At 42.4% G+C, this 27183-nt stretch overlaps 1 protein-coding gene across 18 annotated transcripts in view; it reads left to right on the top strand.

The window, feature by feature from the left end:
• sorbs2a (sorbin and SH3 domain containing 2a) overlaps positions 1-27183 on the top strand; it is a 63311-nt gene that overhangs the window by 20318 nt on the left and 15810 nt on the right. For 5 of the 18 annotated variants that reach the window (XM_078166172.1, XM_078166171.1, XM_078166164.1 and 2 more), the window contains exons 3-17: positions 3811-3866; positions 5694-5783; positions 8514-8540; positions 8692-8816; positions 9106-9756; positions 14560-14686; positions 15997-16172; positions 17393-17459; positions 18411-18461; positions 18597-18810; positions 19589-19703; positions 23399-23470; positions 25088-25144; positions 25822-25871; positions 26794-26969. In XM_078166172.1, coding sequence (XP_078022298.1) covers positions 3857-3866; positions 5694-5783; positions 8514-8540; positions 8692-8816; positions 9106-9756; positions 14560-14686; positions 15997-16172; positions 17393-17459; positions 18411-18461; positions 18597-18810; positions 19589-19703; positions 23399-23470; positions 25088-25144; positions 25822-25871; positions 26794-26969 — 2008 coding nt within the window. In that variant the 5' untranslated portion in view covers positions 3811-3856. Of the gene's footprint in view, positions 1-3810; positions 3867-5693; positions 5784-8513; positions 8541-8691; positions 8817-9105; positions 9757-10514; positions 10929-14559; positions 14687-15996; positions 16173-17392; positions 17460-18410; positions 18462-18596; positions 18811-19588; positions 19704-23398; positions 23471-25087; positions 25145-25821; positions 25872-26793; positions 26970-27183 lie in introns of all 18 variants that reach the window. The other 13 variants (XM_033624211.2, XM_033624201.2, XM_078166175.1 and 10 more) reach the window with 8 other exon arrangements.

Raw genomic sequence — 27183 nt, 5'->3', positions numbered from 1 at the left:
GTATTCAACTTTCCACGGCTGCTGAAAGCCCTCGCTGTTGACTTTTATTTGTTTTATTGTTTTTGCTGTGGCCATGTCTGCTAACTAGCCAAAAATGTCTCTAGGAAACCATTTGTTTGCTACTTTAGCACCTGTTAATGAAAACACATTAGTTCCTCCTGCATAGTTTCTACCTGGTGCATGTGTTTCTACCTGGTGCATGATAGTGCTGCTACAGTGAAAAATGCAAAATGAACTTGCTTGATTAACCAATATTGTGTGGCAGGCTACATATTTTGAGAAACAAGTCACGGGACATTTAAAATCGGTCTGTGGGCCATGACGGGCCCCGGGCCAGACTTTGGACATGCCTGGTTTAGATCTAGCTCTAATCCTAATGAGAAATATTGTATTGAAGAACTGTAGTGTTGCTATTTGTTGGTTGTGTGGAAATACAGAGCTGCCACAGTAAGGAAAATGTGATTTTACAGCATCTTGTTATAATGGTTTTCTTTTTCTTTTTTTTAATTAACACATTTTATTGCAATAGTACAGTAACAAAAGTATTAGTATTATGAAGAATGTTAAACCCAGTTTTCTTGTTCTAACAGTATATATTGTCATAATTAGGTGTTAAAATGGGAATCTTTATATAAGTATTGTCAGTATCAGTTGTTAAAATGGGAAAAGGATCTCAGAAATAACTGCTCTCATATCTGGATGCCTGTAGAATTTTCAGCGTGGTCAAATACACGGTTATGTTATGCCATCCATCTAGTGCCACTCATCACTAGAGCCAACTGCTCGGCCACTCATGTCAGAATATGGTTGCATACCTACCTTCAAAATAAGCCCCGTTAAATGATAGCCATAATTATCCGTCAGTGTGCAGTGAGGCCCAGAGTTGTCACAGTGTTGAAGAAAATGTCTAGTAAGGCATTGTCAGTTTGTTCATACCCAGAGCTGTAACAGGATTCAACAGCATAAGACAGACTGAAAAAGGCACAGTGGGAACATCTCTACATTTTGCATCTTGAACAGAAGAATAGAATTAAAAATACAATTTTCATTCATTTAGGTGTGCAAACTCTGTATGTACTTATAGATGAATTTACAGCAGAAAGTTTTAAATATGCAGTCCAGGCGTAGGCAGGTAATTACTGTAATTGCCCTTCTCTAATGTACCTTAACATATTATTATACATTATTAAACTGCCAGATTACTGGAGATTGTAATGGACAAGAACATTAATTCAACACAGATGCTCTCTTGACAGAATTAAAATAATTTGAGATCACAGATAAGCATATATGTTGGTAAAATCACCCATCAGTCGTGCCCAAATGGGACTTATATGTTGAAACTGTGTATAGCGATGGATGATATTTGTGACTTTGTCCTTGCTGCCTCTTTAAAATATATTTTTCTTTCTGTTACATTTTCAGTTATTAAGATACTGAGATCATTCCAGTCATAACATTTCAGGTCTGGAGCCATCTACACCTCCATTTCAACAACAGCTACTATACATCACATCCCCAAAACTTCACAACAGTATCAGTGTGTGTGTAAGACGAGGCCAGCCTTCTGTATGTCGTAGTTCTTTACATACCAGACATGTATGATCCCCTTGTAGCCACTGTAAGATGTCACTGGTAGTATCTGTCATACACACTAAGTCCCATGATGACACACATGTGCATGCATTCACACAGCGATGCATCACTCTGTGTTGCGCCTTTGGCTTTTGATGTGTGCCGCTATTCATATTAATCATGCACCCTACTGCAACAGTTCTATAAAAAGGTCTCCTTATAGTAGGAGGCAGGCATCACATATGGGTACAGTTAAGTAAACATGGCACTCTGTATCATTTATCAGTGCCATTTAAGTTATTTTTGTTTCATATAAGTGCTGTAAAGCATTTGCCAAGGTCATTAAGTCACTCAGCTGGGAGAAGTTATGTTCCCACATGTTGGTTTCTTGGGCTTTGGCTTAAACATCTTTCTGAACATGACAGGCAGTATGTGTTGATTTGATTTAAACGTTTACTTTTTTTACAGTGCGGCATAGTAACTCAAGAGACAGAGCCTGTATGCCTGCTATTCCACAGCACTGAAGAGAAGATAGCATGGACTCTTTTGGAACTTATATCTCTTTTAGCTGCACTAAATCACAGACAGTTGAAGTATAATTTCTGTTCACACTGAAAACACTAATGTATAAAACAAGTCCTACATTTATGTGTCAGATGTTAACGCAGTATTTTTTGTCTTGTTGAAGCAGTTAGTCAGAAATGCCCTCATAGTCTTTCTGTGATGTTTCTAATTCTCTGGATCAGCTTCTGTTAATGATTCATCACCATGCAGTATTATATGTGTATCCACTTTCTAACACTCCTGTCTTATTTAGTGTGACTGGGGGCCTATCCTGGCACACTGGCAACACCTTTTGTCGACAGTCAGTCACACGTCTATACCACTTAATTGAGCGTAGCGTTAGATCAGGCAGGACATGATGTCAAGCTCAGCTCACATCCCAGCTACATCAGCTGATCTCAAACAGCCAATCAACTGATGGATCAGCTGATTGATGGAAGGGGGTCAGCTGATAGATCACACGATTCATTTCTATGCAACCAATTGAAAAGTCTCATTCAGGGCGCCCTATTTAAACTGCTCTGGGCTGCCTACTGTTGCTGTTTAATCTGCAAGCCACTTTGCAACCCGCCTCCACCCCAGCTCCTAACCCATTCTGTGTCTGACTTATCAATGTCATCTCTGTTTGTCATTGATGCTTCTCTGTTCTGTTCCCGGGGGTCTTTGCTGCTGCTCTCTCTGCCTTAGGCTTTCCATGTAGGCACATGGAGGGGCAGGGAGTTTTGCTCTTTCTGCCTCAGGCTTTCCTCATTTGCACATGGATTGGCAGAGAGGTGTGCTTTCTTTGCCTTAAGGCTTTCCATGTAGGTGCGTGGAAGGGCGGAGTGGTATGCTCCCCCCACCTTAGGCTTTCCATGTAGGCACATGGAAGGGCAGAGAGGTGTGCTTTCTTCTCCTTACGCTTTCCACGTAGGTGCATGGAAGAGGCTTTCTGTGTAGGCCCATGGAAAGGCAAAGATGCCCCAGAACAGAGCCATACCGGCAAATATAATACTGAAAATGGAAATATAATTTTCTTTAACTAAAATGTTCCTTACTGAACCCTGATAATCAGATTAATTGCCATTTTAGTTCACTTTATATGAATCAGTGAACAAATCAGCAGTTGTTCTGAGTTCTTGGGTCTAGGACCAGGCTAATGCCACCTTATTTTGCCCATAAATTCATAAATACACTATAATTCAGTTCATCCGCATGGCTGTCAGTTTTAATGTCCAGGAGGTCTACACTTCAGCCCTCAGCCTAGGGTTTCTCAAGATTGGAAAATGAAATGTGTGAAGTTTAAATTGAGCTGACTTGCAGTCATTTGCAGTATGTCAGCAAACAGCATTCCCACTCCTAAACATTATTAATCTCTTCAGACTCTCCCTGCACAGAGATTTGGGCTCTTTGTCGTGTGAACCTATTGACCTTGTGGGCAACGTAAAACTGCCTGATTCCCAAAATAACTGTTTATATTTGAGATTTGATAGCAAAAGAGTTTACGCAAAAAATGAGATTGCCTCCTATAATTGCAGTGAGTCAATTATTTATTGAGTAGCAGCCTCAGGAAGATCTTTGTGTAAAAGCAAAGCACTTGAAAAGACGATAACTTTGACTCTTTTAGTGGGTCAATTAACTGTTCTAGAGACATTTATTGTTTTTCTGAAACACTTTGTTTTTGTTTTGCAGGAAAGTGTGTCTCCCTGCTGCGTATCAGTAAGAAGTGCTCTTCAATATGAATACAGGTATTTAAGTTCATGCACACACACAAACCATACAATGTGTGAGATTGTTGGGGAATCGTCCACTCAAAGTCCATGTCTATTATTTTGTGTGGTAAAGCTGATTAAGTATTTTGTTTTATTTTTGCAGTCTATCTCATATTTCTTTGTCAAAATCACCTGCTCATAAAACTGTTGTTTACATTTGATACTCTCCTATATAAAGTCAATATGCTTCTAAAATTCAGACCACCGAGCTATTTTAAAAGCTGCTATGTGTCCTAGTTTCCCTCGACCACAGGCATGAGTCTATAATTCTAACCCTGACCCTGTTTCACCACTTTGATGTGATTGTCCATTTCGGGCCTGGTTTATTGTGACTGAAAGCATCAATAAGAATAGTAAGCCTGTTGCTTTTAACCACAGTGACGTATTCCTCCCTCAATACATTCCCAAAGCTTTGTCCTAAACTTGGCAGTCATCCCAAGTTAAAGTGTGTATTGCAGCCGGAGAATCAATGATGAGTAATCCGTCTCTGAGCCTTCTACACACACCGCACTCCACCACACGCTCTGTGTTGGTGCCAGTCGTAGCTTGAATCATCTTGGTTGTTTGCCCGTATTTACAATATAGATAACACAAAAATAGCTTTGCCATGTGTTGAAAAAGAGCTAATAACACAACCAGAATTAGACCAGAGTTTGAATCACAGATTTTAAACTACCTGTACTGTCTAGGGGCCTCATTGCAGAAACTTGTTTAGTCTGAAATCCTGTTTTATCTTAGTTTAGGGTGACATGATAACATGTGTCTTAACTCAATCCTATCTTATCTTAGGATAAGAATTTAGCTATCCAAAACCATCCTAATTTAGGATTCCTGCCTTGGGAAATCCCTAAATTAGGATGGCATAGATAGACCCTGTCCAGCAGTCAAAATAAGTACCAAAAATGTGTCTGTATTGCAATGACAATTAAGATGGGAACAATATAAACACTGAAATATAATGATTGAAAGGCTACTCAAACTGTATGACGACACTTTAAAGTTCAATACTTCAAGTACATTAATTAGTTATTTAATTTTAATAATAATAATTTAATAATTTCTTTTTGGTTCATAGTAGCAACTTAGCCAGCCAGTAACAAGTGAGAACCATTGATATTATGGCTTGTCTATCCCGAATAGACTGCTGGTACATTCTAATCAAAGACATAGACATGACAGGATAAGTGCCGGCTTGGTTTTTGTTTTAACTGGCGTGCATAATGGTGCTTATTGATTGTTTTTAATGCCTCTGTTTATGCTTGCCATCATTGAAAATGAGGGTCTCACTCAGTTGATTTCCCAAGCCTTAAATAAAGGTTTGAATGAATAAATGAATGAATGAAGAATCGAGTTAACAGTTACAGTTTGGATTTCTTAAGATAAGATAGGAGGTCTGACATGTTCCCTTACGTTAAACCCATGTATCACATTAGTGTCACTCAGGTCATGATATTGTTTGTGATTTGTTAAAACTAATTCAGGGTAATCCAGTTTAAAAGGTCCAGGTCTTGCCATCATGAGCATACTGTTCTGTCAGAAATGGGTAGGCTAGTGTAAACTACTGCAACATCTGCTAACTTCTGCTTTATAATTACATTTTTCCATTGTACTACACACTATTTTGAGCTCATACAGTAAAAAGCAGGCTCTTTTAAATGCATGTGCTTTTCCTCCACTTGTTTGCATTATATTTCTGCCTGGATGCAATTGTGTGCGAGCGCATTTGTGTCTTTGTGTATATGCATGTGCATGTTTGCTACTGCTTCTGCCTCTGTGATCACCCGCCTGGCTGTGATTTCTCAGATAGCGGAGGATGCTCTCGCAAAAGCGTGGCCTTGTCACTCATGCTCTCTCCCATGAAGAGGGTCCAGAGCTCACCAAATCTAGGCACAGGTACTAACACTCAAAATACACACTACATATTAACACGTTTGAATAAGAAGAGTGTAACAAATAGCTAAAATACAGGCCGCTTCAGGAAATCACTGGACTAAACTCTCAAAGCATGAGGTAAGTCTCAGTGGCTTGTTGTTTTGCAGAGATCATGTTTGGCCCTCATCAACCTGATATGGCTTGAGCATGTTTGAAATACTTTCAAATAGGCTGCGTCAGTATGCTTAAGCAATGTTTAGACTGTGGTACGCTGTGTTTTTCTAATCAGTTCATTGTTTAATCCTTTTATTTCCTTTTGTTTAGTCTCTCTGGTCTTGGGCTTGTTTTTGCTTCCTAAATCAGTCATAAATTATACTGCATCTACCTACCTGTTGTTGAATCTTCCTTCCTTTTGACAGCTCTCATATGTCATGCTCTCACACTGCTCCATGCTCTCTGCCCCTCTTTATGGGTAGTTTACTCTACTCACCCTGTTATCTTAGATATTTCTTCCACTACTCTTTTTCCTCTGTCAGTATTGATTGGTGAGACATGACACCGCTCCCTAAACTCTTGAGGAATGTGGAAATTTTTTGGATGGGCTTATGTGTTGCCTAAAATGGCACCATTCTGTTTGATTCCTCCTGATGAGTGTTTTAGTTTCAGGCAAGCACCTCACAGTAGATCTGCTCCATGTCTCAGCCCCCTCATCCTAAAAATGCTGCCTATTTTGTTTCACACGTAACCACAGGTCAAGTTTAGATTAATGACTGAGGAGATTTTTACATATCACCAGGCAGAGCTGAAGCTAAAATATATTCTCAGCTTCTAGAAGCTACAGCTGGTCGTCCCCAGCTGCCTGTTCCTTTGCTCTGCTGAAAAGGCAGTATGCATGTGCCTGGACTATGTCAGCATCCAGGTTAACTACTGCACCCATGTCAGCATTCTAGAACTGTCAGCTCCCTTTTAACAATAACAGGACACTGCCTAAAAACTGATGAGCTGTTGCCAGGTATAGAAGGTTTAGGAGCATGGTAGGACTGATCAAACCACCACCCAGAGGGCTTTAGGATCATGTGTGTAGGCACTAATGCATTATTGTGCAGGAGACATGCAGGCGTCAGCTTCTGAGGGACCCTCAGCCTTGCCCGGGGTGTACACAGTACACCCACCTATGCTGTTTAGCATACTGTTATACTCTGAGTCTACACTCCAAAATCTGCAATGCTGTTTCCTAGAAATACAGAAAGCACCCTTGAGCCATCTCCACTGGTGAAACAAGCTGTTACAGTGGAAACTGCTTATAGTGATCACAGCTACAGAGATCAACTGCTTATATGGATCAAAGAGCTTCAGACAGAATCATTCCTGTACAAATGCTGTTTAGATAATTCACTTGTAGTCCACTAACAGTATTCATTTAGGGTCTTTTCATTAGGGCTGCAATGATTAGTCGATTAGAAAATTAATTACCAACTATTTTCATAATCAGTTACTCATTTCAACCATTTTTTCGAGCAAAAATGTCAAACATTTGCTGGTTCAAGCTTCTTAAAAGTGTCAATTTACTGCTTTTATTTGTCATTTATGATAGTAAATGTAAATGAGTCACTGGATTAAGGACTGTTGGTTGAAGAACAGAAGCAAAGTGAAGTTGCATTTCGGGTTCTGGGAAATTTTATGAGCATTTTTCACAATTTTTAAAAATATTTTGTGGACTAAACAATTAATCGGTTAATGGTGGAAATAATAATAATGGCGGATTAATCGATAATGAAAATAATCATTAGTTGCAGCTCTACTTTTCACTTTTCGTTTTATTACGTTTTATTCATGTAATAAATATACAGATGTCAGTGAGATAGTCATCTACATGAGAAAAAAGAAAGATATCGGCTATAATAATCATCCTTGTGTAGTTATTAATTTGACCTGGAGAGACATGATCACTATTAGCACGACCCACAGAGCTACAGCAGCCACCTTTATTGGAAATATGCCAGGTTGAAAGAAACCAAAATTATCCCTCAAGAAATCATTGCTCCGTGCACAGTGGTGTTTCTTCTTTGTAGATTTTAATCTCCTGTTCAATAATGGGGCTCACATTAGTGTGCTCTGGAGGATTTTTTCTTTTATTAGTCTTGGGAGTGAAGTGGTCTATCAAGTCTTAATGTGCATGTAATGCTTTAAGCACTCCTCCTCTCCTCCTCTCCTCTTTTACTGTACACAGCCTGTAGTCATTTCTTTAATAGATACTGCACATAAAAACCAACCGTCTGAAGAAAGCCTGCTTTCATACATATAATTTATGGATATATCTTTATTTGATACAGGTAACGTTGTGAGAGTTTTGCCTTTAGAAATCTGGAGTGTCTTTAGCAACAACAACTTGGACCTTAAATCATATCCAACTGTTAGTTTGCCCTGTGAGTGCATAGTATTTTTCAGTTTTCCATTTTACAAGGTTGTCGGGAAAGCAGCAGGTGATATTGCTCATCACAACAGGATAATCGTGCAGTGCTTAAGAAAGATTTTCTTGTTCTTTGCTCTTCTTCTTCAGAGCTCTGTCTATTCCCTTACCCCTAACACCACGTCTGTCTTTCTCACACAAAACATCCTCAAGCATTTTGTCAGATGACGACTACTTCAGATGACACCCTATGCAGTAGTATTGACATTTCTTGCAGGGATGAATGTGACCACGCCTTCACTCATGTCACTTATCATTGCTGTGTCTTCTCTGTTCCCCAGGGAGTGATTCTCACTCATCAGACTTGGGTAAGTCTCTGTTCCTTGTGGTGAATTGGAGTTAAGAATCTTTGAAGAAAATTAAAAAAAAAAAAAGCTAGGAAACACCCCGTAGGAGACCAGTTAAACTTAAATAAAACACTGTAGTGTGTGATGTTAATATTTTGAACTTTGTCTCCAGATTCTTGGCGGTCACGCAGTGTAACAGATGGCCTTAAGAATGGAGACGCCAGCAGCTCTTCTCTCGCTGCCAAAGGCTTCCGCAGTGTCAGACCCAACCTGCAGGACAAAAAGTCACCAACACAGGTAAAATGTCTCACACATCACACTGACAGATGTTGGCATTTGTGTTTTTGCTTTTCTTTTTTTAATGCTATGTGTAGTTTAATCAGAAATTGGGGGGTTGCTTGTCTGTGTGAAAGGCATTTTCTAAACGACACCACAAACTATCATAATTATGGATAATTTACAGAGAACCATGTGGTATTTCTGAGTATGTGTATTTGGGACAACTTGATGATTTGCACTGATGATTTTTCTTTGTTGTTGTTGTTTGAACGTAACGTTGGCTGTTGCTTTCTAATTGGCCAATAAGGACATCAATCACGTGCCGTTGCCACCCCCCAGGAGAGAGAGTTTCTCCTTCTCACCCACAGGCACTAACCCGCCAGACTACAGCTCCCTCGTTGCCCTGGCTAATGATTTCAGCCCTGAAACGTTAACATTCACGCAGAACGAGAAAGCCGTTTTGAAAGAGTCCTACACTATTAAAAGCACATCTTCTTACTCCTACTCAGAGACCAATGCAAACTCAGTCCAGCAGGCACAGCAGTCCACTGTCCAGAATCATATCACCAATTGTATTGCATCTGCCGCTACTAATACACAGGCCCAGGAGCGTAAGGTGTCTTCCCTTAAAATAACCCCCGTCACCATCCCTGACCCCCCGGCTCACAGCAACTCTTACCGTGACCCCCTGCCTAAGACCCAGACCACAGGCTCCCCTCCACCCACTTCCCCGCCTCCACAGACAACCTTCTCACAGCCCCTGACACAGGCAGCCTCGCTCGCTGTCCACTTGGGCCCAGAGAATCCGAAACATCCACAGCGTCAGCCTTCAAACAACACAGTGGAGCTCAAGGTCCCAGATCGAGCCTCAAATCAAACCTCAAGTCCAGCTCCATCCCAGGTGGAGATGACGAAGGCTCCTGAGGTTCCACCAAGACCTTCTCCTGCACAGCTGTTGGTACATAACTGACTACATACTGTAACAACAGAGAGCAATGACTGTTTATTTTAAGGTCACTTTAATACAACATTGGCAGGTTTTTGTCTCGGTGATATCTTGAGTGATTGAAGGGTAACAGACTGGCTGCGTCCCATCATGTGACGCCCACACACACACACAGCGTGCCATATAAACAGAAGAAGAACTCAAGATATCGTTGCCAGGATGTGCCAAACTCAGAGTTCAAATGTGATAAAGTTGCTGTTTTTCTGGTGTTTTGATGCGTGCGAACACTGGGAAGTCTGACAGTGACCCATGAGGTCACTTGCGTCGGGCCTTACATAGAAAACAAGAAGCGCAGGTGTTTTGATGCACGCCATATGCTGCTCGTGTGTGTTGCACTTTAGTTTGTCAGTCTTGGTGCTGTCATCCAATCAGCCAAACTAATTGTGGTTCTACATGTGTGAACTCATACTGTATGTGTGATAACCAACTGTTTTTATTTATTTATTTCATGCCAGTGTTACAGTCTGTATATTTGCTGCCTTCCTCAGAGTTTGAACTAACAGAGCCTCTTCATTTCACAGCATTAATCATGTTTCAGAAGGTGACGCTGCAGCCACAGGAGTGTGGTTTCACAGCAGCATTTCACCTTCTGTCAGGCTCACGTGTTACTTCCACACATCCTTTGTGACAACGTGGCTATTGAGTGATGTCACTAAGCACTCTCCTCCTTTCCTCCTTTTCCAATCAATTCCCTCTCCCTCCACCGCCAGGGGCCTCCCTCCCCCGACCCCACAGCACGGCACTCCCCCTATCGCTGCCACAGCTCAGAATCACTCGACTACCTGCCTGGCCTAATGCCCAAGGCGCTATCACCCACCCCGTATGTTCCTAGCGGAGCCGGTGCAGTCAGCAGGCCGAGCCTTCCCACAATCAGCAGTGCGAGCATCGGTGGCTGCGTGTCACCCTCGGCTTCCCCCGTGACGGTGTCAGCTCTCAGCCACTACTCGTCGTCCACGGCGGGTCTGCTGGACGAGCTGCAGATCTGTAGCCTGGATTCACCCGGCGCATCACCCACGCCATCGCCCACCCTCAGCCATGTCTCTGCCTACACATCCACTGCTGGCCCTGATGATGTGCTAACAACCTTTGCGGCCTCCACTGCTGCAGCAGCCACTGTCACTAACGTAATTATCCCAACAAGTCACTGCTGTAACACACATCATTACCAAAATCAAATGGTTCCTTGCCCCCACTCATTTGGATGGCTGAACCAAGCCTTCACAAAATGTGTCATTACTACCGAGTTTTTACCTTTCACTAACCATCAACTACAACCTAATGTTCCCTTATTATGTTAATGCGTCTGTACTCTATGTCTATGTGCTTCTCTTTGTTTCTCTGTTATGCCTTTTATGCAGTCAGTTATACTGTCTCTTAAGGCCAGTTCATATCAAAAATTCACGACAAGACAAAAACATTTTATAGTGAAGCTGTAGCAGGGTTATGTTGGAAGCTGTTGGCTGCTTGGTTTGTAATGTAACATGTGTGAAGACTGTAGTTATGTTTCCTGTCAGCTCGTTATATGTCCCTGGGAGTAGATGTGAGGAGCTCTGCAACAGAATGGTACGTCCTCATTTAATACGTTTCCATGTGCACCTTGTCTGCCCAGTTGCAACAAGATAGATACTGACGTGGAATTACCATTTTGTTAGCACTACATCATTGCAGTCGCACTGCCTTTTTTATTTAATTGAATGCCGCGAGTGAAAAAAAAAAACACTTGCTGCGTCTTTATTGTTGCCAGGCAACCACAGACTCACCTCCTTATTGTAGCCTTACCGTGTAATCAATCTACCGTTTATTCATTCATTTTAGTTATTTGACGGTAATTGGTATCTAGTTCCTAAAATGGACAAGCAGAGGGTTCTTGCTGTAGCTCTGGTTGAGGGTGAGAGGCTGTCTGTAAATAGTTTGTTGGGCACAGGGAAACAGAGATCTGTGTGGCTACATGTGACCTTAAAAAAGAGGGTGGATCACGGGGAGTACCACGAGTTGGTCCAGGAGCTTCGCCTCGATGATGGCCGTTTCCGGGCATATTTTAGGATGACTCGGGGGCAGTTTGACAACCTGCTGTCTATCGTCAGGCCGTATAGCTCTGGGTACCCAGGAACCGGTACCACCAGTTTTTCTTCCATTGTTTACCAACTGTAAACTTGTCGTCATGGCTACCACAGAAGGCCTGCCTCTCAAATCATCTGATTGGACAATGGGGAAAAAGATGAAACAGAGAGATGACTTGGGGCGTATTTCCAGTTTGAGTTGAAGTATTTTCAACTCAAGGAGTTCAGAGTGCTCTGGCATAAACGCCAGGCGCTTAGGGCGCAGAAACACGAGGTGCGTTGCAGTGCAGAATCCACAAGCAAAAAGCTTCATTCTCATTAAAAACAATTACAAAAAGGCACGTCCAGCTGCTAAAACAATTTCTGTGTGGTCAGGGCTTTAGTCTGACACTAGCTCCTTGTTAGCCAAGCATTAGCTTGGTCTCTTTCCTATCACTTACTCACTTACTTTACCAGCATCAGTACCACTGTTCCCTTAAAGGAATACTGATACCAAGAAAGTACAACATTCTGTGACCCCTCCTTCATTCGATACCCATTATGTTGATGGAAGCATTCCCTATGCCACCAGATGTCATAGGTGTGCAGTAGGGCATTAACGACTTTGATTTTTTTCAGGTCGACTTATCTGTCAATAAAGTCGAAGTCGAGTCGACAAGTCATTTGATGACGTCATCACATTGACACGGCGGAGGAAAGTGAAGTATCTCCACACATGTGATGTGTGTCTGTCAAGGCCCGAACATACTCGGGCGGAACGTATGCGGAACGGACTCTGTGGAGGTCCGCGCAGACTCAAAGCGGACGTCCGCGAGCCCTGTGCGCGCAAAGCTCAGATTTTATGACCGCGCCGCGCACAAGTGACTGTTCGGCATGTATTTTTCACATCGCGGGGATTTTTCACGGACATTTTTACAGGAAACTACAACGCGGAAGTGCTCTCAACTATGAAAGCCCGAATGACTGGAGTTGACTTGTGCCACTGACATCGACACGTCGACAAATCGACTTTTCTGTTAATGCCCTAGTGTGTAGTATAGCTATACTTTTGAAGGTTTTGGTGGCATCTTGGCACAGTGAACTGCCAGCTCCATCAAATGCGCCATGCTTGACTTCACCTCATCGCAGACTGTATGAGTTGTAGCTGCTGCAGTAGTTGGCCAGTCACATGTCATATTAAATTGAAGAAACATTGCGATGATTGGCTGCAAGCAAAACCATACAAAAAGTCTTTATTTTCCTAGATCTGGGTACAAAAAGGATCAAATGCAGGTATTGTTTGATGGGAAAACATTGGATGAGACTTGGCACTGGGTTATTTCAGTCGATACCATACAGATATCCAGAACCAATGACCTAATTGTCACTGTTTACTCAAAGCATTGTGACTTCCATCCTTCCCTCAGTGCAGTTGAGTGAGAAATACCTCCACTGCATGGTGTTGTTCTACCAGAGATGCCATTCCCAGGTGCTGATTGGCTTGGTTGCTTCTCCAACCAAGAATATATCCATCCACAAGAGCAACACCAGACTCCTGGAACTAGGTGATAATAGACCAGCTTCAAACCCTTGGTTTGAAATTGTGAGCTGTGGCATTACAAACATAACAGCAGTAATCTGCTCACTGTCATCGAATTATCCATTTTGCTCTGTGCTTTAGCACTAAACAAGGAGGAAGTTAGAAGTAAGACATAACACTGTGTCTACACTGAAGGCGTAGCGTGAGCAGCACATTAGCAGAGCAGCAGCTTCAGGGATCCATCTGTGTCTACACAGGATGTGTTTGGCAGAGTTTTGCGTGTAGGTCACCTGTGTTTTGGCATTGCTCAGAGCCCAGATTTGACTTAAAGAGGAAAGATGTGCTTTGGGTCACAGTTGCACACGTATAAGGTGAGTAAAAGACAAGCAGTCACGCATCCTGTGTACAGCTGGATTGTTTAAAATAGAAGCTTATCTGTTCTGTCAGACGTGTGTGAGACAGTGGCAGTAAGTAAGTGTTGTCACCTCAGTGTTTGTCTGTTTTAGTGCGAACTGACGCCATGGTGTTTTTTGAGAGTTACTCGTTGGTTTAAGACTTATCATGAATCTTTGATCTAAACACACTGGCCTTAAAATTAAAATCCTGTGTTTTATCCTTTGTCAGATGAAGTCATATGTTCCTGTGTCATGTTGAATGGGAGAGCATTCTTCAGAAGAGCATCCCATTGTAACTGAATCCTGTCCGTTGTCTTGTTTGTCACAACTAATATAATGAAATATTTGTGAATCTGTAAGAATTTTGTTTGCTTACCGTCACTGCTTTAATCTCTTCTGTCTGTTTGGAAGTAAAGTGATTCGATAAGTGCCCCTTCCCCCTGACTAACTGTTCTTACATTGTACAGTCACTCCAGATTCAGCAATTCCTATGAATCACATCAGCCCCAGTATCTGTCTACTTGTACATTCATTTCCATAATTGGCTCCTTTACCCCTTTAAATGTTAAGTTTTATAGCAATACATTGACTAATAATGGATTTTGTAGAACTAATCATTCTCTTGTTTCACTACTTGTTTTTAATATTTGCACTCATTATCTAATGTCATAGGGCAGAACAGCAACATTCCCAATTTTAAATGGCAATTTGTACATTTTGCTGCAGTTTGCGATTTGCAGTGGCTGATTATCTCTGTTGTTGGTTTGTGGGTCACTTCCAGGGCCAGGTCCTCTCTCACGCTATGAATGGAAGTACTAGCCATCCACAGAGGCCCCTCTCTCCTCCATCCTATCCTCCTCCACCCACCTCACTCCACACTGGGCTCCAGAGACAGAGCAGGAGTTCAGGTGAGTCACTGATCTTTTGTCTCATCATGTGAGTGGAGGACAACACATGGTAGCAGTTCTTTGAAAATCACCGCCCGCTATATGACATGCGGAAATCATCCACAGGCATGATTAGAGAAGTCGTTATGTCTTCGTCAGGTGTCTCATTTAATACTGATACTGATACCATTAGACCCCATAGAGATAGAGATGGTAGGATTTCAAGGTGGGTGATGAATCCAATGCAAGAAGGGAACCCCTCCAGGGTCTAGATGCTGGTGGTGGTAGAGGTGGTGAAGATGAGATGAAGATGTGGAGAAGTGCCGATGATCTGGATGAGTAGAGAAATGAGCCTTTGTTGAGCTCGTCCTGGACTCTGGATACGATGGCTGGAGGTGAACGGGGTGGAGGAGGGCGCAAAGATTCTGCCAAAAATGATGGCTGACAGCAGCAGAAGAAAGAGCAGATTTGAAATTTTGCAGTGGCATCCTTATTGGCTGAGAAAGATCGTGGCAATGTTTCATTTGATAACTAGAAGAGTGAACACCCATAGTGAGCTGATTAGAGGAAGCGGTGGGAGTGGAATGGAGGGAATTGTGAATGGATGAGCACAAAGAAAGTCTCTCTGATTGAACTTACGCTGAGCTTCATATGTGGCTTTGCTGCTGCCTTTGAGCTGCTGTCAGAGCAATGACAGGAGGCAGAGAGCTCTCGCCCAACAGCAGAGGCTCCTTCTCCACCCAGGAGCAGAGCTCTACCTTGCTGCTCTGCCGTTCCCCACTGATGACAGTCCCAGGGGCAGCAGTGTCCGTGTGCATCGCCCTTTTCTACACTATAGTACAACCAAAATGTCATGTAGATGATGACGCAAGTGTACTCGCATACGGAACATTGCTAATGTGAAAGCTGAGCGGTGGGGGAGTGGAGAGGGGGCGCAATTGTATTCTGCACGGTAGGAATCAGATGTACCTAATATGAAAACGCCCTTAATCTCCTCATCGTTGCGCATATCAATTAAATAGTTAATGGGTCTTTAGTTAATGTGTTTGTTATAAGCCCAGGATATGATATGTGGACACCTACGAGTAGATGACAGAACCAATTGGAGAACAGTATGAAATTAATTAGTACAAAACGAGGAAAAAGACAGTGGTTGTTCTTGTACTACTCAAACCACGAAGCATGCAAAAGAGCAGCTAATCTCAGGATGATTCAGTGTTCGCTTGTTCAGCTGGTGTTGGTGCCCAAACTTGGATGTCTGTTTGATTATCAGTAGCTACAACTGACTGTGTTTTTCTCTTTCCTCTCCTCTTCCTCCTCCTCATATCCAGAGGGCAGTGAGTCAGTTACCAGAGAGTCTGTGGTGTCGGGCCACACCAGCGTCAGCAGCACTGTGCCCATCGCCCGCTTCTCGGAAGAGGAGAAAAAGGTGTCCATTATTAAAGCACCTCATTATGAAGGCATCGGCCCTGTGGACGACTCTGGCATCCCCATCGCCATCCGCACGGTGAGGTCACACACACACACACAGAGCTAAACACACACAGTGGTGTGCAGCAGGCTGAGACAGTTAGGTACTGTAGTGTTGCACAGGAGTGTCTTTTGACCCATTTCTGTTGTCTTGATATGTGATCAGGCTCACGAGAGGGGATTACTTTCAGCTGTCAGCAGCTTTTGACCCCATATTAAAAGCCCTTTCTCTCCCGCGCTCAGTATCTCTCCGTATCTCTTTTACTCTCCCTCTGTGTGCTAGTTATAAAGATGAGCTAAGTCAAGGTCTTTCCTTCAGCACTGCAAGGTCCTCGCTGCTTACTTGTCAAAGTGTGTGTTATCTCTGTTGAGGCTTTTCGTGTATTAACACTTCACTCAGTTATCCATTTCTTGAAGAGTGACATTTAAAGGTGGACATGTTCAACTACAGAAAGAGTGAGCCAGAGAAAGTTACGGGAAGAATGAGAGACAGGTAATAAAAGCAAAGAGAAAAGGTGAAAAGAAAAAGCTGCAAAGAAGAAAAACAGATGCTCCTTGTTGTGAGCAGACAAACATTTTTGTGGGCACTCTATGTGGTAACCATGGAGAGTGAAGTGGTAATTGGCCCATCTCTCGGCCGTGCCAATGCTACATGCTCAGTCACACACACTCCTTCACTGTGGAGCCAAACTGCCTCTTCTCTGACCAGAGTCCAGACCCAGTGTTTAGCACAGCTGAATAAAGGGAGGATTAAGTCTCTCTGCCATTTGATAGCTCTTTTTTCAAGTGGCTGTTAGATCTATACTGTATACACAAAGACAGACATACCAGAGTTTCTCCTGGATTTTCCAGGCAGAGCACCAGGAGCTCCCAATTTGGTTTTGTAGCAACATGGCTTCTGTATCCTCTATGCTGTGAGACCAAACCTGCTGACAGTGATTTCTGAAAGAAGCCACAATCACCTTAAAACACACACAAAATTCATATCAAAACAACCTCCATTAGTAGTTCGTCAAGTTTGTGATGGCACTGTCAAGTTTTTTCTTTATAAATAATTTATTCATGGCTCAGCATAGGTTAAATTCTCTGTGAGTGAAATATGGATCACTAGAAGGGCTGAGAGTGTATTTTTCTCCTCTCAGTGCGGTCTCAGTCCCATAAAACAGTGGGAACCTTTTCTACTTTCCAATTTCAGCTATCCAGTTTATGTTGCATTTCGCGGCACATAAATCTTTACGATTATTTCTCTCTCTGCAGACGGTGGATAGGCCTAAGGACTGGTACAAGACTATGTTCAAACAGATCCACAAGGTTCACAAAGCGGGTAAGTCTGTCCCGAATCACACTGAAAGGCAGAAATGTCCCGTTACTGGATGTGATTTGATCGTCAGACATTATGAGAGGAATTGGCCAGGCATGCATGCTGTGTACGCACTTGTGTATGTGTGTGTGTATCTGTGTGTGTCTGTGCATGTCGATTCTTGTTAAACCAAAAGACCCAGAGAACCTCAGAGCCAGAACTCATTAGATGAGAGCAAGAGAGTCTGGAGAGGAGGAGGAATTGAGAGAAACCTCTAATAGACACAGAGCCGTCCTGGGAAATCTGCTCTAATTTTATGGGCTTGACAGTATCGCACACTCGGTTCAAAGCTTGTTTGTTCTTAACTGCTCAGGCCTCTTCTTCTGCTGCAGCACACACACAAACACACACACTATTTCATGATTGTGTGTGCCCAAAAACATCTACAGGCCCGTGATTATCTTTTTGGTGCATCTCGGAGAGTTCCCATGGCTCTCTGAATATTCACATATTCTCAGTGAATTTATAAAGCAATATTCCAGCCCCGCTGGCGTCTATCTTCTGATTAACCCCCTGTAGACTTACAGACTCAAAAAAGTAGTTTCCTCATTTGCAGAAAAAAGCACCTTTGAATTCAGCTGGAATCAAATACTTGTAGTTATGAAAAAAATGGTTAATGCATGCATCTGCAGGGTGCTGTGGCCCCTTCATAGAAATTTAAAAAGGCATATTGGAAAAACAATTGTGTGAGACATGCTGAGCTTGTGGATGAACAAAGGGGAAGTGGTTTATGCTGCTTGGGTGGTTTTGATTCTTCTCTCCACTGTGAAAAATGGTCACTATTGGAAATTACTTTGTAACTGACTGTATTCAAGCTGACTAAAGGTGCTGAGGAAACTACACACGTTTATGCTCTGTACCATAAAGCATGTTTGTGCTTGTTTCCCAATCTGTCTTTGTTCCATTCCCCCACAGACGATGACTATTCTGACACATACAATGCAACATACGCTGTCATAAACAATGGTAAGAGATGTTCTGTGTAAAACAATACCCTCAAACAATAAGTAATTCCTTCCCAACCCATTTGTCTCCTCCTGTTTGGCTTGTTCTGCCTCATTATTTCTCCCTCCGCTCTCCCCTCTGTCCTGTCCTTAACAGATGACTACAGCCTGCCACCCCACACCACCATGGCTCACCCCGCTCCCCGGACACATACGTACAGGCCACTCGCCAAAAGCCCCTCGGACAATAGAGGGCATCTGGGCCCTCGGGAGCCTTCGCCATCCCCCGTTCCCCCACCACCTCCGCCAATGCCATCTCTCCTCCAGCTGAGGGCCAGAGACAGTGACCGTGAGAGAGACTCGCCTGACACGTAAGAGGAGCTTTGTCATGTCTCTTTCATTTATTACACCTTGTTAGTTATGAAATACTGGCGCTCAATCGATATTATATAAGCAATGAAAATGAAATTTAGATCTCCCCTTGTCATGCACGTAGACTAATAAATGGGATCGATTATTTATTATGATAGTTTATGTGCTTTTTGTGAATTAAAAGGGCTGTGTGAGACATTCAGAGCATTAATAAAAAATTGAACTGCTGTTTTGGTGCTGTTAAAGATATAGTGGAGTAATGATGTCCTGACAAGAGAATGAAATCACGTCTGATGTCGGTCTAGCCATGAGTGCATGTGTGTGTGTGTTTGAGTCCTGTGTGTGTGTATCCCACTGGCTAGCTAATCGCTACCGCTCTGCATTGGGTCATACAGCAGATACTGCTGATAATGCCGTCCTGACTCACAGTGGCAGAACGGTCATGTTGCAAAAGCATAGCACCCACCCTCCAGTCCTCAACCCCCCCCCACATTAACATTGTTAGCTCTGTCAGCACTGTTGCCACTGTTAGAATTGTTAGCTGCTAGCCGCCGGCTCAGCCACCTCCGTGCTAAAAGCCGTGTGCAGACAAACTCGGCTCAGAATCTAACTCAAATGATCTGAATGTTGCATACAGCTCCTGTAACCTTTATTTGGTCTCATGATTTCTGAGCTACTTTGAATTCTATTATTTAAAATGCACTAGAAGTAAGTGCTGAATGATTAGCTAACTCAGTTACCTTTCTAAGACACATACTTTTGTGTTTTTTGCACCAGGAATGAATGGGGTCCCCCCAACAGGAAAGTGGACACACGAAAGTACCGTGCAGAGCCTAAGAGTATTTTTGAGTATGAGCCTGGGAAATCCTCCATTTTGGAGCATGAAAGACCAGTGAGTATATTTTAAAAATGTTCTTTCATTGGATTATAATGTTTTCTGACATTTTTTTGAAAAGTTGGAAGCCATCATCACATTACAGCCTTCCTTCATGTCTGATTTACATGTGAGGGTAGCTGACTTCACATCCGCATCCTGGGAGAATATTTCTATTACTGTGGCAGTGAAGTGATGTCAGTTAACTATTGTTGCTTGTTATTGTTCAGTAAACAAGTAAACAGTATGCAACATGAAGTGAAGTAACGCTGCAGAGAATGAGCCATAGTACAAAAAAACAACTGGATGGTCAAGCACATTTACTTTTCCTCCTTGCTAGTCTTTATAGACATTACTGTGTTGTTAATACATTTTCACATTATGGGCTTCTGCATGGACTTGTTTCCATCAGACATGCTGTGGGCGTTAAAAAGCGAAGGTTTCCAGTGCTGCATCCTCCAGCGGCTGTACTGGCTGTTCACTCTGTGTGGGGTGAATGACAAAGCAGACAGCAGAGATAATTACTGTGTAGAGGGAGGGCGAAAAATAATAGACATGAGGTATCTGAGATAAGAACAGGATAATGGAGAATGCGTTACAGATGAGGAGTCTGTTATGTGGAAAAGGTTTTTGTGAAGGTTTTGGAGATGTTTAATGCAATGACTGCAGAGAGCTCTCAGGGTAATAATGCATGAGTCAGTTCCTGATAAGGCAATAAAAGGAGAAAGCTGTAGAGAGTAGAAGTGAACCCACGCTGGCTAATCTGCTGTCTGAGATTCTTATATATACCTGTGTTGTTTGTTAGAAGGGTTTTCTCTTCTTTTTCCAGGGTAAGAAATAGCACCCAAAAACATCCTGTTCGATGTGAGGTGTCCATTCGGTCTCCAATTATGAGCCATCGCACCCAAAATTGTTTTTCTGGCATCTGTTCAGTTCCTTTTTTGTGTGTCTGTCCACAGTACTGGTGTGATTGGCGGCCTCTGCTCCAGGCTCCCACTTTTTTTTTAAGGGTGACTCATTTGTCTCTGAGCTGAATTCTCTTTTTAGCAAGAGAGATGTAACACCACAACACCTACAAAGCATCTCCTGGCAGTGTTCCATTCGGCGTGAAAACTCAATTTCCATGTGGGAATGGGGTTAGAAAGGGCAGACAGAGTAGTAAACCAATGCATAATCTCTTCAGTTACGATAACAGTTAAATGAATAAGCCTCTTGACTGTAGTGCACGCTGAAGTGCGTAAAATAGAGAACACTGTTAGATTTTAAACGTTCGACAACAAAGAGTAGATGATTAACTGGCTATACAGCGGCGACCTTGTTTTGGCTTCTCCGTCTAATTCTGTTGCATGTAAATACTTACATCCTATCTGACAGTGTTTACTGCAGGATTATTTGATATGAAAATGTTTCTCTCTGTGATACAAAGGAAGTGTTTGGCATTAATAATCCACCATATCACATCAGCAGAGATAAACCTCTGCTTCCTGAGGCAATTTGTCCGTCATTTACATGCCATGCAAATGCGAAAAATAGCGGCGGAAATAAAGAGTTTTACACATTGGATGGCAGCTCAGCAGTCTCAGCATGAAAAGTACATCTCAGTTCTGAACTAGAAATTAAATATTTGCAAATCTGCCCGTAAAAGTGTCTCTTTTATTAAACATGAGGGGTTTAAGGGGAGAGTTGTGTGATTGCAAGAAAACACAAGCTTATTTGTATAGCGAATTTCAATAAGATGGCAGTTCAAAATGTTTTACATAAGACATTAAAAAGGAATTAAGACAGGATGTAAGAGAACACAAGTTGATATAAAAAGATGCATAAATAGGGTTTTAAAAGAGTAAATTAAGAAAATGTACGGTAATTTTCTTATATAGAGATATAAAGTGCGAGGTCAGTTTAGGCCTCATACAACAACTCCCAAAACAGCCAGTATGTGTAACTCTGATCAGGTATGCTCAGGTACATACATACAGTAATGTTGCATTTCATTAGTCGTTCAACGTGCCCTTGTTGCACTTGCCGTCGGGGGAATCTTTGCCACCATCATAAGTATCATTCCATATGTCTGAAAAACTGAACTTTGATTGACCCTCGCTGGGCTGAGGGAGCAAGCCAACAATCATGGTCACTCCAGTGGTGTATATCACCCACAATGTGTTGCAGTTATGCATTTGGTGCAAGAAATAAATCCATGCTTAGGTGGCAGTGACGTTCCTAAAACTCTGTGTGCTTACCACCAGAGAAGGAGAAGAGAAATCAATTGGAAAACAAAGTAGGTAATAAAAATAAAATGAATGCACTTTTTGACATGCTTTTCAGTTTCAGTTTTTCCAATTTATCATAGGAATGTTTAGGTACAGGCTTTCATGTTTATCGGTTCACTTTCCCTAGTTAGAAGAAAAATCTCAATATTATGGATAGCTTGATATTTTACTGACAACTGGCACATAACTCATTGCAGTTAATATTTAGGTTGTTGTACTGTTCTGTTTTGCAACAAATCATAAATCAGAATCAATAATAGTTGGGATAATCATGATACAGATCAGAAACAGGCATTTCTGAATCAGAAACTGATGCTGACATATCATAGTTATCCTCACAAGAGGCCTTCACCTTACTGAAATGCAGGTATTTCTGATGATTTGTAAAAGCAGTATAGTGCTAAACCCACAACTGCCGGTCGATCCATAACAATTTGGGCTTAAATTGAACAAGGGCAGTTACCTTCCATATAAATCCCCTGCTTCTCCCTTGTCCACTTTCCCTCTGCTCTCCAAGTGGCCTCTGTGCAATGGATGCTGTTACATAACAGTAAGGGCTGAGGATAAGTGAGTGAGGGAAGTGGAACCACTAATGAAACACAGGGTGTAAGTGCGTAACACTTGGGTCAGTTGGATAGCTGACTGTGATGCCGTCGTACCCTCACTGATGTAGAAGTTAAACCTATGGTACACCCATATGAATAACCCCTCATGTCTCTTCCAAAATATGTGCCCCTTCTTCTTAAATATAACGAGTACCTCTGCTGATAATCTGGCCTTTCCCTGCCACTCTGACATACTGTGTTTAGTATTCCATCCACTGAGCCTGCACAAAGGTGTGGATAATGAGGCTGGGTGTTAAATATGTAATGTCCAAAGTAACATGCTGATTTTCATTATCTGTCACCTGCGCTAAAGCTGCGAAGAAAGCTGCGGTAATGTGATTCTGTCATGGGATTCACAGGCCTGTTCATTTTTATTCATATGAAATTAATGAATATTAATTAAAACTGGCCGAGGTGTTGAAACTGTCTGCCTCCTCAGTCCCCAATGGTGACAAGAGTTGGATAGTTGGAGTCGGAGAGTTGGAGTTGTGCATATTAGATTATTTAGTGTGCACAAGTTTAATCACTGTCTGATGACATATATGGCGCTACTTTACACTGGCTAACAAGTAGTTTGGATTCTCTAATGTTTTGGAAGTGCTGTCAAACCAGTTAAAGTTGTGAAGCAAACTGTTCTCAGTAGGATTTGTCAGTAGTAAATTGGTTTTGCATCACTGCTTTGGTCCCCATGAGCCAGTCTGAATCTTCATCCTGTGCCCATCTTTCTGCACCACCGTTGCTCATTCCTAACCATGAGGTCCATGTCTCTCTTTGTGTGTGACTTCTTTCCACACTGTCTTTCCTCTACCTTTTTCTCTCTGTCACTGTCATGCTTTCCCAGACCTATGATGACATAGATTTAGAGAACGAGCCTTGGTATAAGTTCTTTTCCGAGCTGGAGTTTGGGCGGCCGGTAAGTCAGGGCCATAGCTTACTTCTTCAACCACAACCCTGCCTTAGGCATACACCCACTCTCTACACTCCACCCAGGACTTTTTTAAATGTCTCCGCCAATAGACTGGGTGGGGCTAGTTGTTTGGGCATGTGGTACTTGTTGGGTGCTGTGACCCCCCCTTCCCCCCACCCCTGTGACAGGCTGTGTTATGTCTCTGCGTTGCTGGGTTTTTTGGTCTGGTGGCTAGCAGGCACTGAAATGTTCACACACATACTTGGATAATTTTATTTCAGTTGGTTCTGTGTTGCATCTTGCCCCAAAATAAGCAGGACAAAAGGTTAAAAAGGCAGTGTGCTCCAGATGCTTTAGATGACCTGGCTTTTTGGCGGGTAAAACTGCACAGAACAGTAAATCATCGATCAACATTGATAATATAAAATAATCTTATCTCTCTGTTTTGCATAACAATCTGAATCTGTGCAGTTTCTTTAACATCTCTTGCACATGCTAACATAAGTATCAGTTAATCAGCCCTTTATTTATCTGGTTAAATCATTTAATCATTTATTAATTTTTGCTAGTTCATTTTTATCTTCACCTCTGGTGGAGCAATGCTCTGCATACAAACTAAATGCTGTAGTGCCCTCTGCTGGATGCAGGTGGTAATAACATCCTAGTGGCTCAGAGCAGTGATTGCCTCTAGCCACTGATCTGAGATCAAATTACCCCAACCTGGCCGATTTACAAAGAGTCATGAGGACACGCCTCTGTCCATGTCAGAGCATGACATCAGGTGATGGTTTGTTGGGCTTATTCGAAATGTTCAGGTGCAAATGTCACATGTGGAGCTGACATGACTTCCCAGAGTCCTGTTAGGCTGTGTTGAGATTTCTACCTGCAATATTTTGAATGTTTCACACCACTGAATAAGCCCTTAGAGTGTAGACGGTTCCCCTACATGCACTGACTGCTCCAGCTGGGACAGAATCTCACTGTATGTTCAGTGTTTGAGTGTTTATTGAGGTGACAAGTCACGAGAACTTTTGACCGACTGAGTGAACGATAGTTTATCTGCACTAAATCACAACATTTGATCGTGCAAGTCACTGCACTTTCAAATAAACACAACACTGCCGCTTGTGCTTCACTCGGCTTTCTGCTTTACAGCTTGCTCTTACACTCTGCATGTGTGTGTGGTACATGGGCACATTTTTGTGTGTGTATGTGTGTGTGGTATAAAGGTTTATTTAGTAGGCCTGTTTATTATAGCATTGACATACTGTAGTTTGATGTTGCTGTTTTGAGAATACAAACACAGCATTAATAGATGACATTAGAATGTGAATAGGAATGAACAAGTATTTTGTGTAAGTGTGTGTGTTAGTGTGTATTGAGTGTGTGCACACGTGTGCATTGTACATGCAAAGCACATGTGCAGCGTTTGTGAACTAGTCCATCTCTGATTACTCAGATTCTCTAACGGGTGTCACTCTCTCCACATGTTTTTTGTTTTTGTTTGTTTCTCCCCATGACGTCACCACTGCTTCTCCTCCTTCACCTCATTTTCACCCTCTTCCTATTTCTCCTCCTCCTCCTCCTCCTCCTCCTGCTCACTGCTGCCGCTTGGGGCTCAAGCCTCCTAAAAAACGGCTGGATTATAATCCAGACATCTCCGCTCGCCAGCGCATTGAGGTAATCTCACCTTCATGAGTGTTGCAGAAGTGTTGTTAATCTCAGAATTTCTAACCAATGATAGGAATTAAAATCTGTATTGTTAAGGAACATGATTGCTTTAAATGAGTGTAATGTAGCGTAGCAACAATTCAGTATGATGTCATGTCCCCATGTCAGCTATCCATGACAAGATGAGAATGATGTTGCTTTGAAAGCTCTGATGCTGGGCATTTATTTGCTTGGGGTTGTATTGTATTATTCACTGGAAATCATTCTTTTGTTTCCTGTGTTTCATCTGATGGGTATTATTTCCTCTGAGAGATCTTTGCAGTTAAAGTGTATCAATCATTCTTTACCACAAAGACCCATTCCAGCTGATCCATGCCAGATTTTGCAGGGCAACATTTGCCCCCCTGAGCTCAGCTCAAAACATCCTTTGCTGTATCACCTTTGTCATCATCCTTAAGAGCAGCCCAAGAGTGCTCAGAAATTTTTCTTCACTACGTACACCGGTAGGCCTCTTCTCACTCAGGTGTGCCATGTGGAACCAGCATCTGTCGCACCTTACGCTGGGGGAGCATTTTGAGTGTGGCACAGCAACAACCGCATGCAGGCTGTGCATTGTGAGCTGCTCTGCCTCGAGTCTTTGTTCTTGCGGACCTCACTTTTCTCTTTTGTCGTCTGCCCTATTTCAGACATCCCTGCACATCGCTCCTGCTGACAAGGCTCCGGAGAGACCTGCGAGGTAACCTCTGTTTCTTCTATTTTCCCTCTGCATCACCACCCCCCTCCCCCATCTCCTCAACAGCACTGCTCCTTGTTGTGATTCAGCAGGGAATCAAAACTGCTCTTTCTTGCCTTGACTGTTGTGCAAATAGCCTCTGTGTCTGATAATTTTGCAGGGATTAGTGTTCGTCTTTATTTGCTCTTGCCACTGAAGGCAGGGAGCTTTGCATCTCTCTTTCACTAACTGAGCCAGAATAAATTAACCCAGCAAACCTATTGATTCTGCCCTTCACCTCCTATCCTTCACACAACCCCCCCTCTTCCTCCCCTCGTCCTGCTCTCTTTCACAAATGGCCTGCTTATTCAGTCGCATTTTCCTCGGTGAACAGAAAGGGCAGAAATGGGATGAGATGAATAGGCCATGTAATTCATGTGTGCGACATTGAGTGTGTTTGTCCTAAATAGAAAGCCCACTGGGTTTTTAGACATTTTGAATGAGAGAAGTTATGGTAACGCTGCTGTCTCATCTTTTTGGACACAAGGATAATAGCCTCATTATAAGTAGGATGAGCTTGGATATACTTATACTTATAAAAATGATGCCAAGGATTTATCTCTGTCCATAAATGAACATGAAAAAGTTTAAAAATTCCCAAATTTCAAAAGAGATTTTTGACCAACAGTACATATAGTTCATATACTTCATTTGTCTCCTATTTATCTAAGTGGTTTAGAAAAGAGAAAAATGTTTAATCCTTAAAACAACATTCACTTGCTCATAATTAATCATATTTTGGTCTGCATATGGTTTGTAAACAGATGTTATAGGATGTACTCACAAGACATTTCTAGTCCCTGAAATCAATGTGCCTGCAGCAAACTGCATTCACCTGTGTATACTCTTCTGAAAGCATTGTCATTGATGTCTGACTATGCTGCAGTGCTGCCAGCGACTACAGAAAGAGAAGGAAGTCTGAGCCGACGAGTTCCCAAGTGAATGCTCAGTCTCAGAGCAGAGCTGCAACTTCCCCTAAACCAGTGGATGCCTACAGACCCAGCAGCAGCCTCAAGAAGCCTGCGGTTCGTTCCTCACCATCCTCACCCTCCAGAGCCAAAGGTAAACACACAAACATCTTGTTTCACTTGATATTTTTTTTCTCTGTGTATTTCTCTTTTCCCGTCTCTTCCCCGAGCTGTTATATGTGTGTATTGTATTTACCACTTTGACAGAAGATCAAAGATCTGTTGTGTTTTTCACAATATGTCTGTCTGGTGTGGTCGTACATTTCCTTGATTGGTGTTGGTGGAAGTCTGAAGAAAAAAAACATCAG

Source organism: Epinephelus lanceolatus, chromosome 3 (assembly GCF_041903045.1).
Source record: "Epinephelus lanceolatus isolate andai-2023 chromosome 3, ASM4190304v1, whole genome shotgun sequence".
Classification (NCBI taxonomy): Eukaryota; Metazoa; Chordata; class Actinopteri; order Perciformes; family Serranidae; genus Epinephelus; species Epinephelus lanceolatus.
This window is presented reverse-complemented; position numbering and strand designations above follow the sequence as displayed.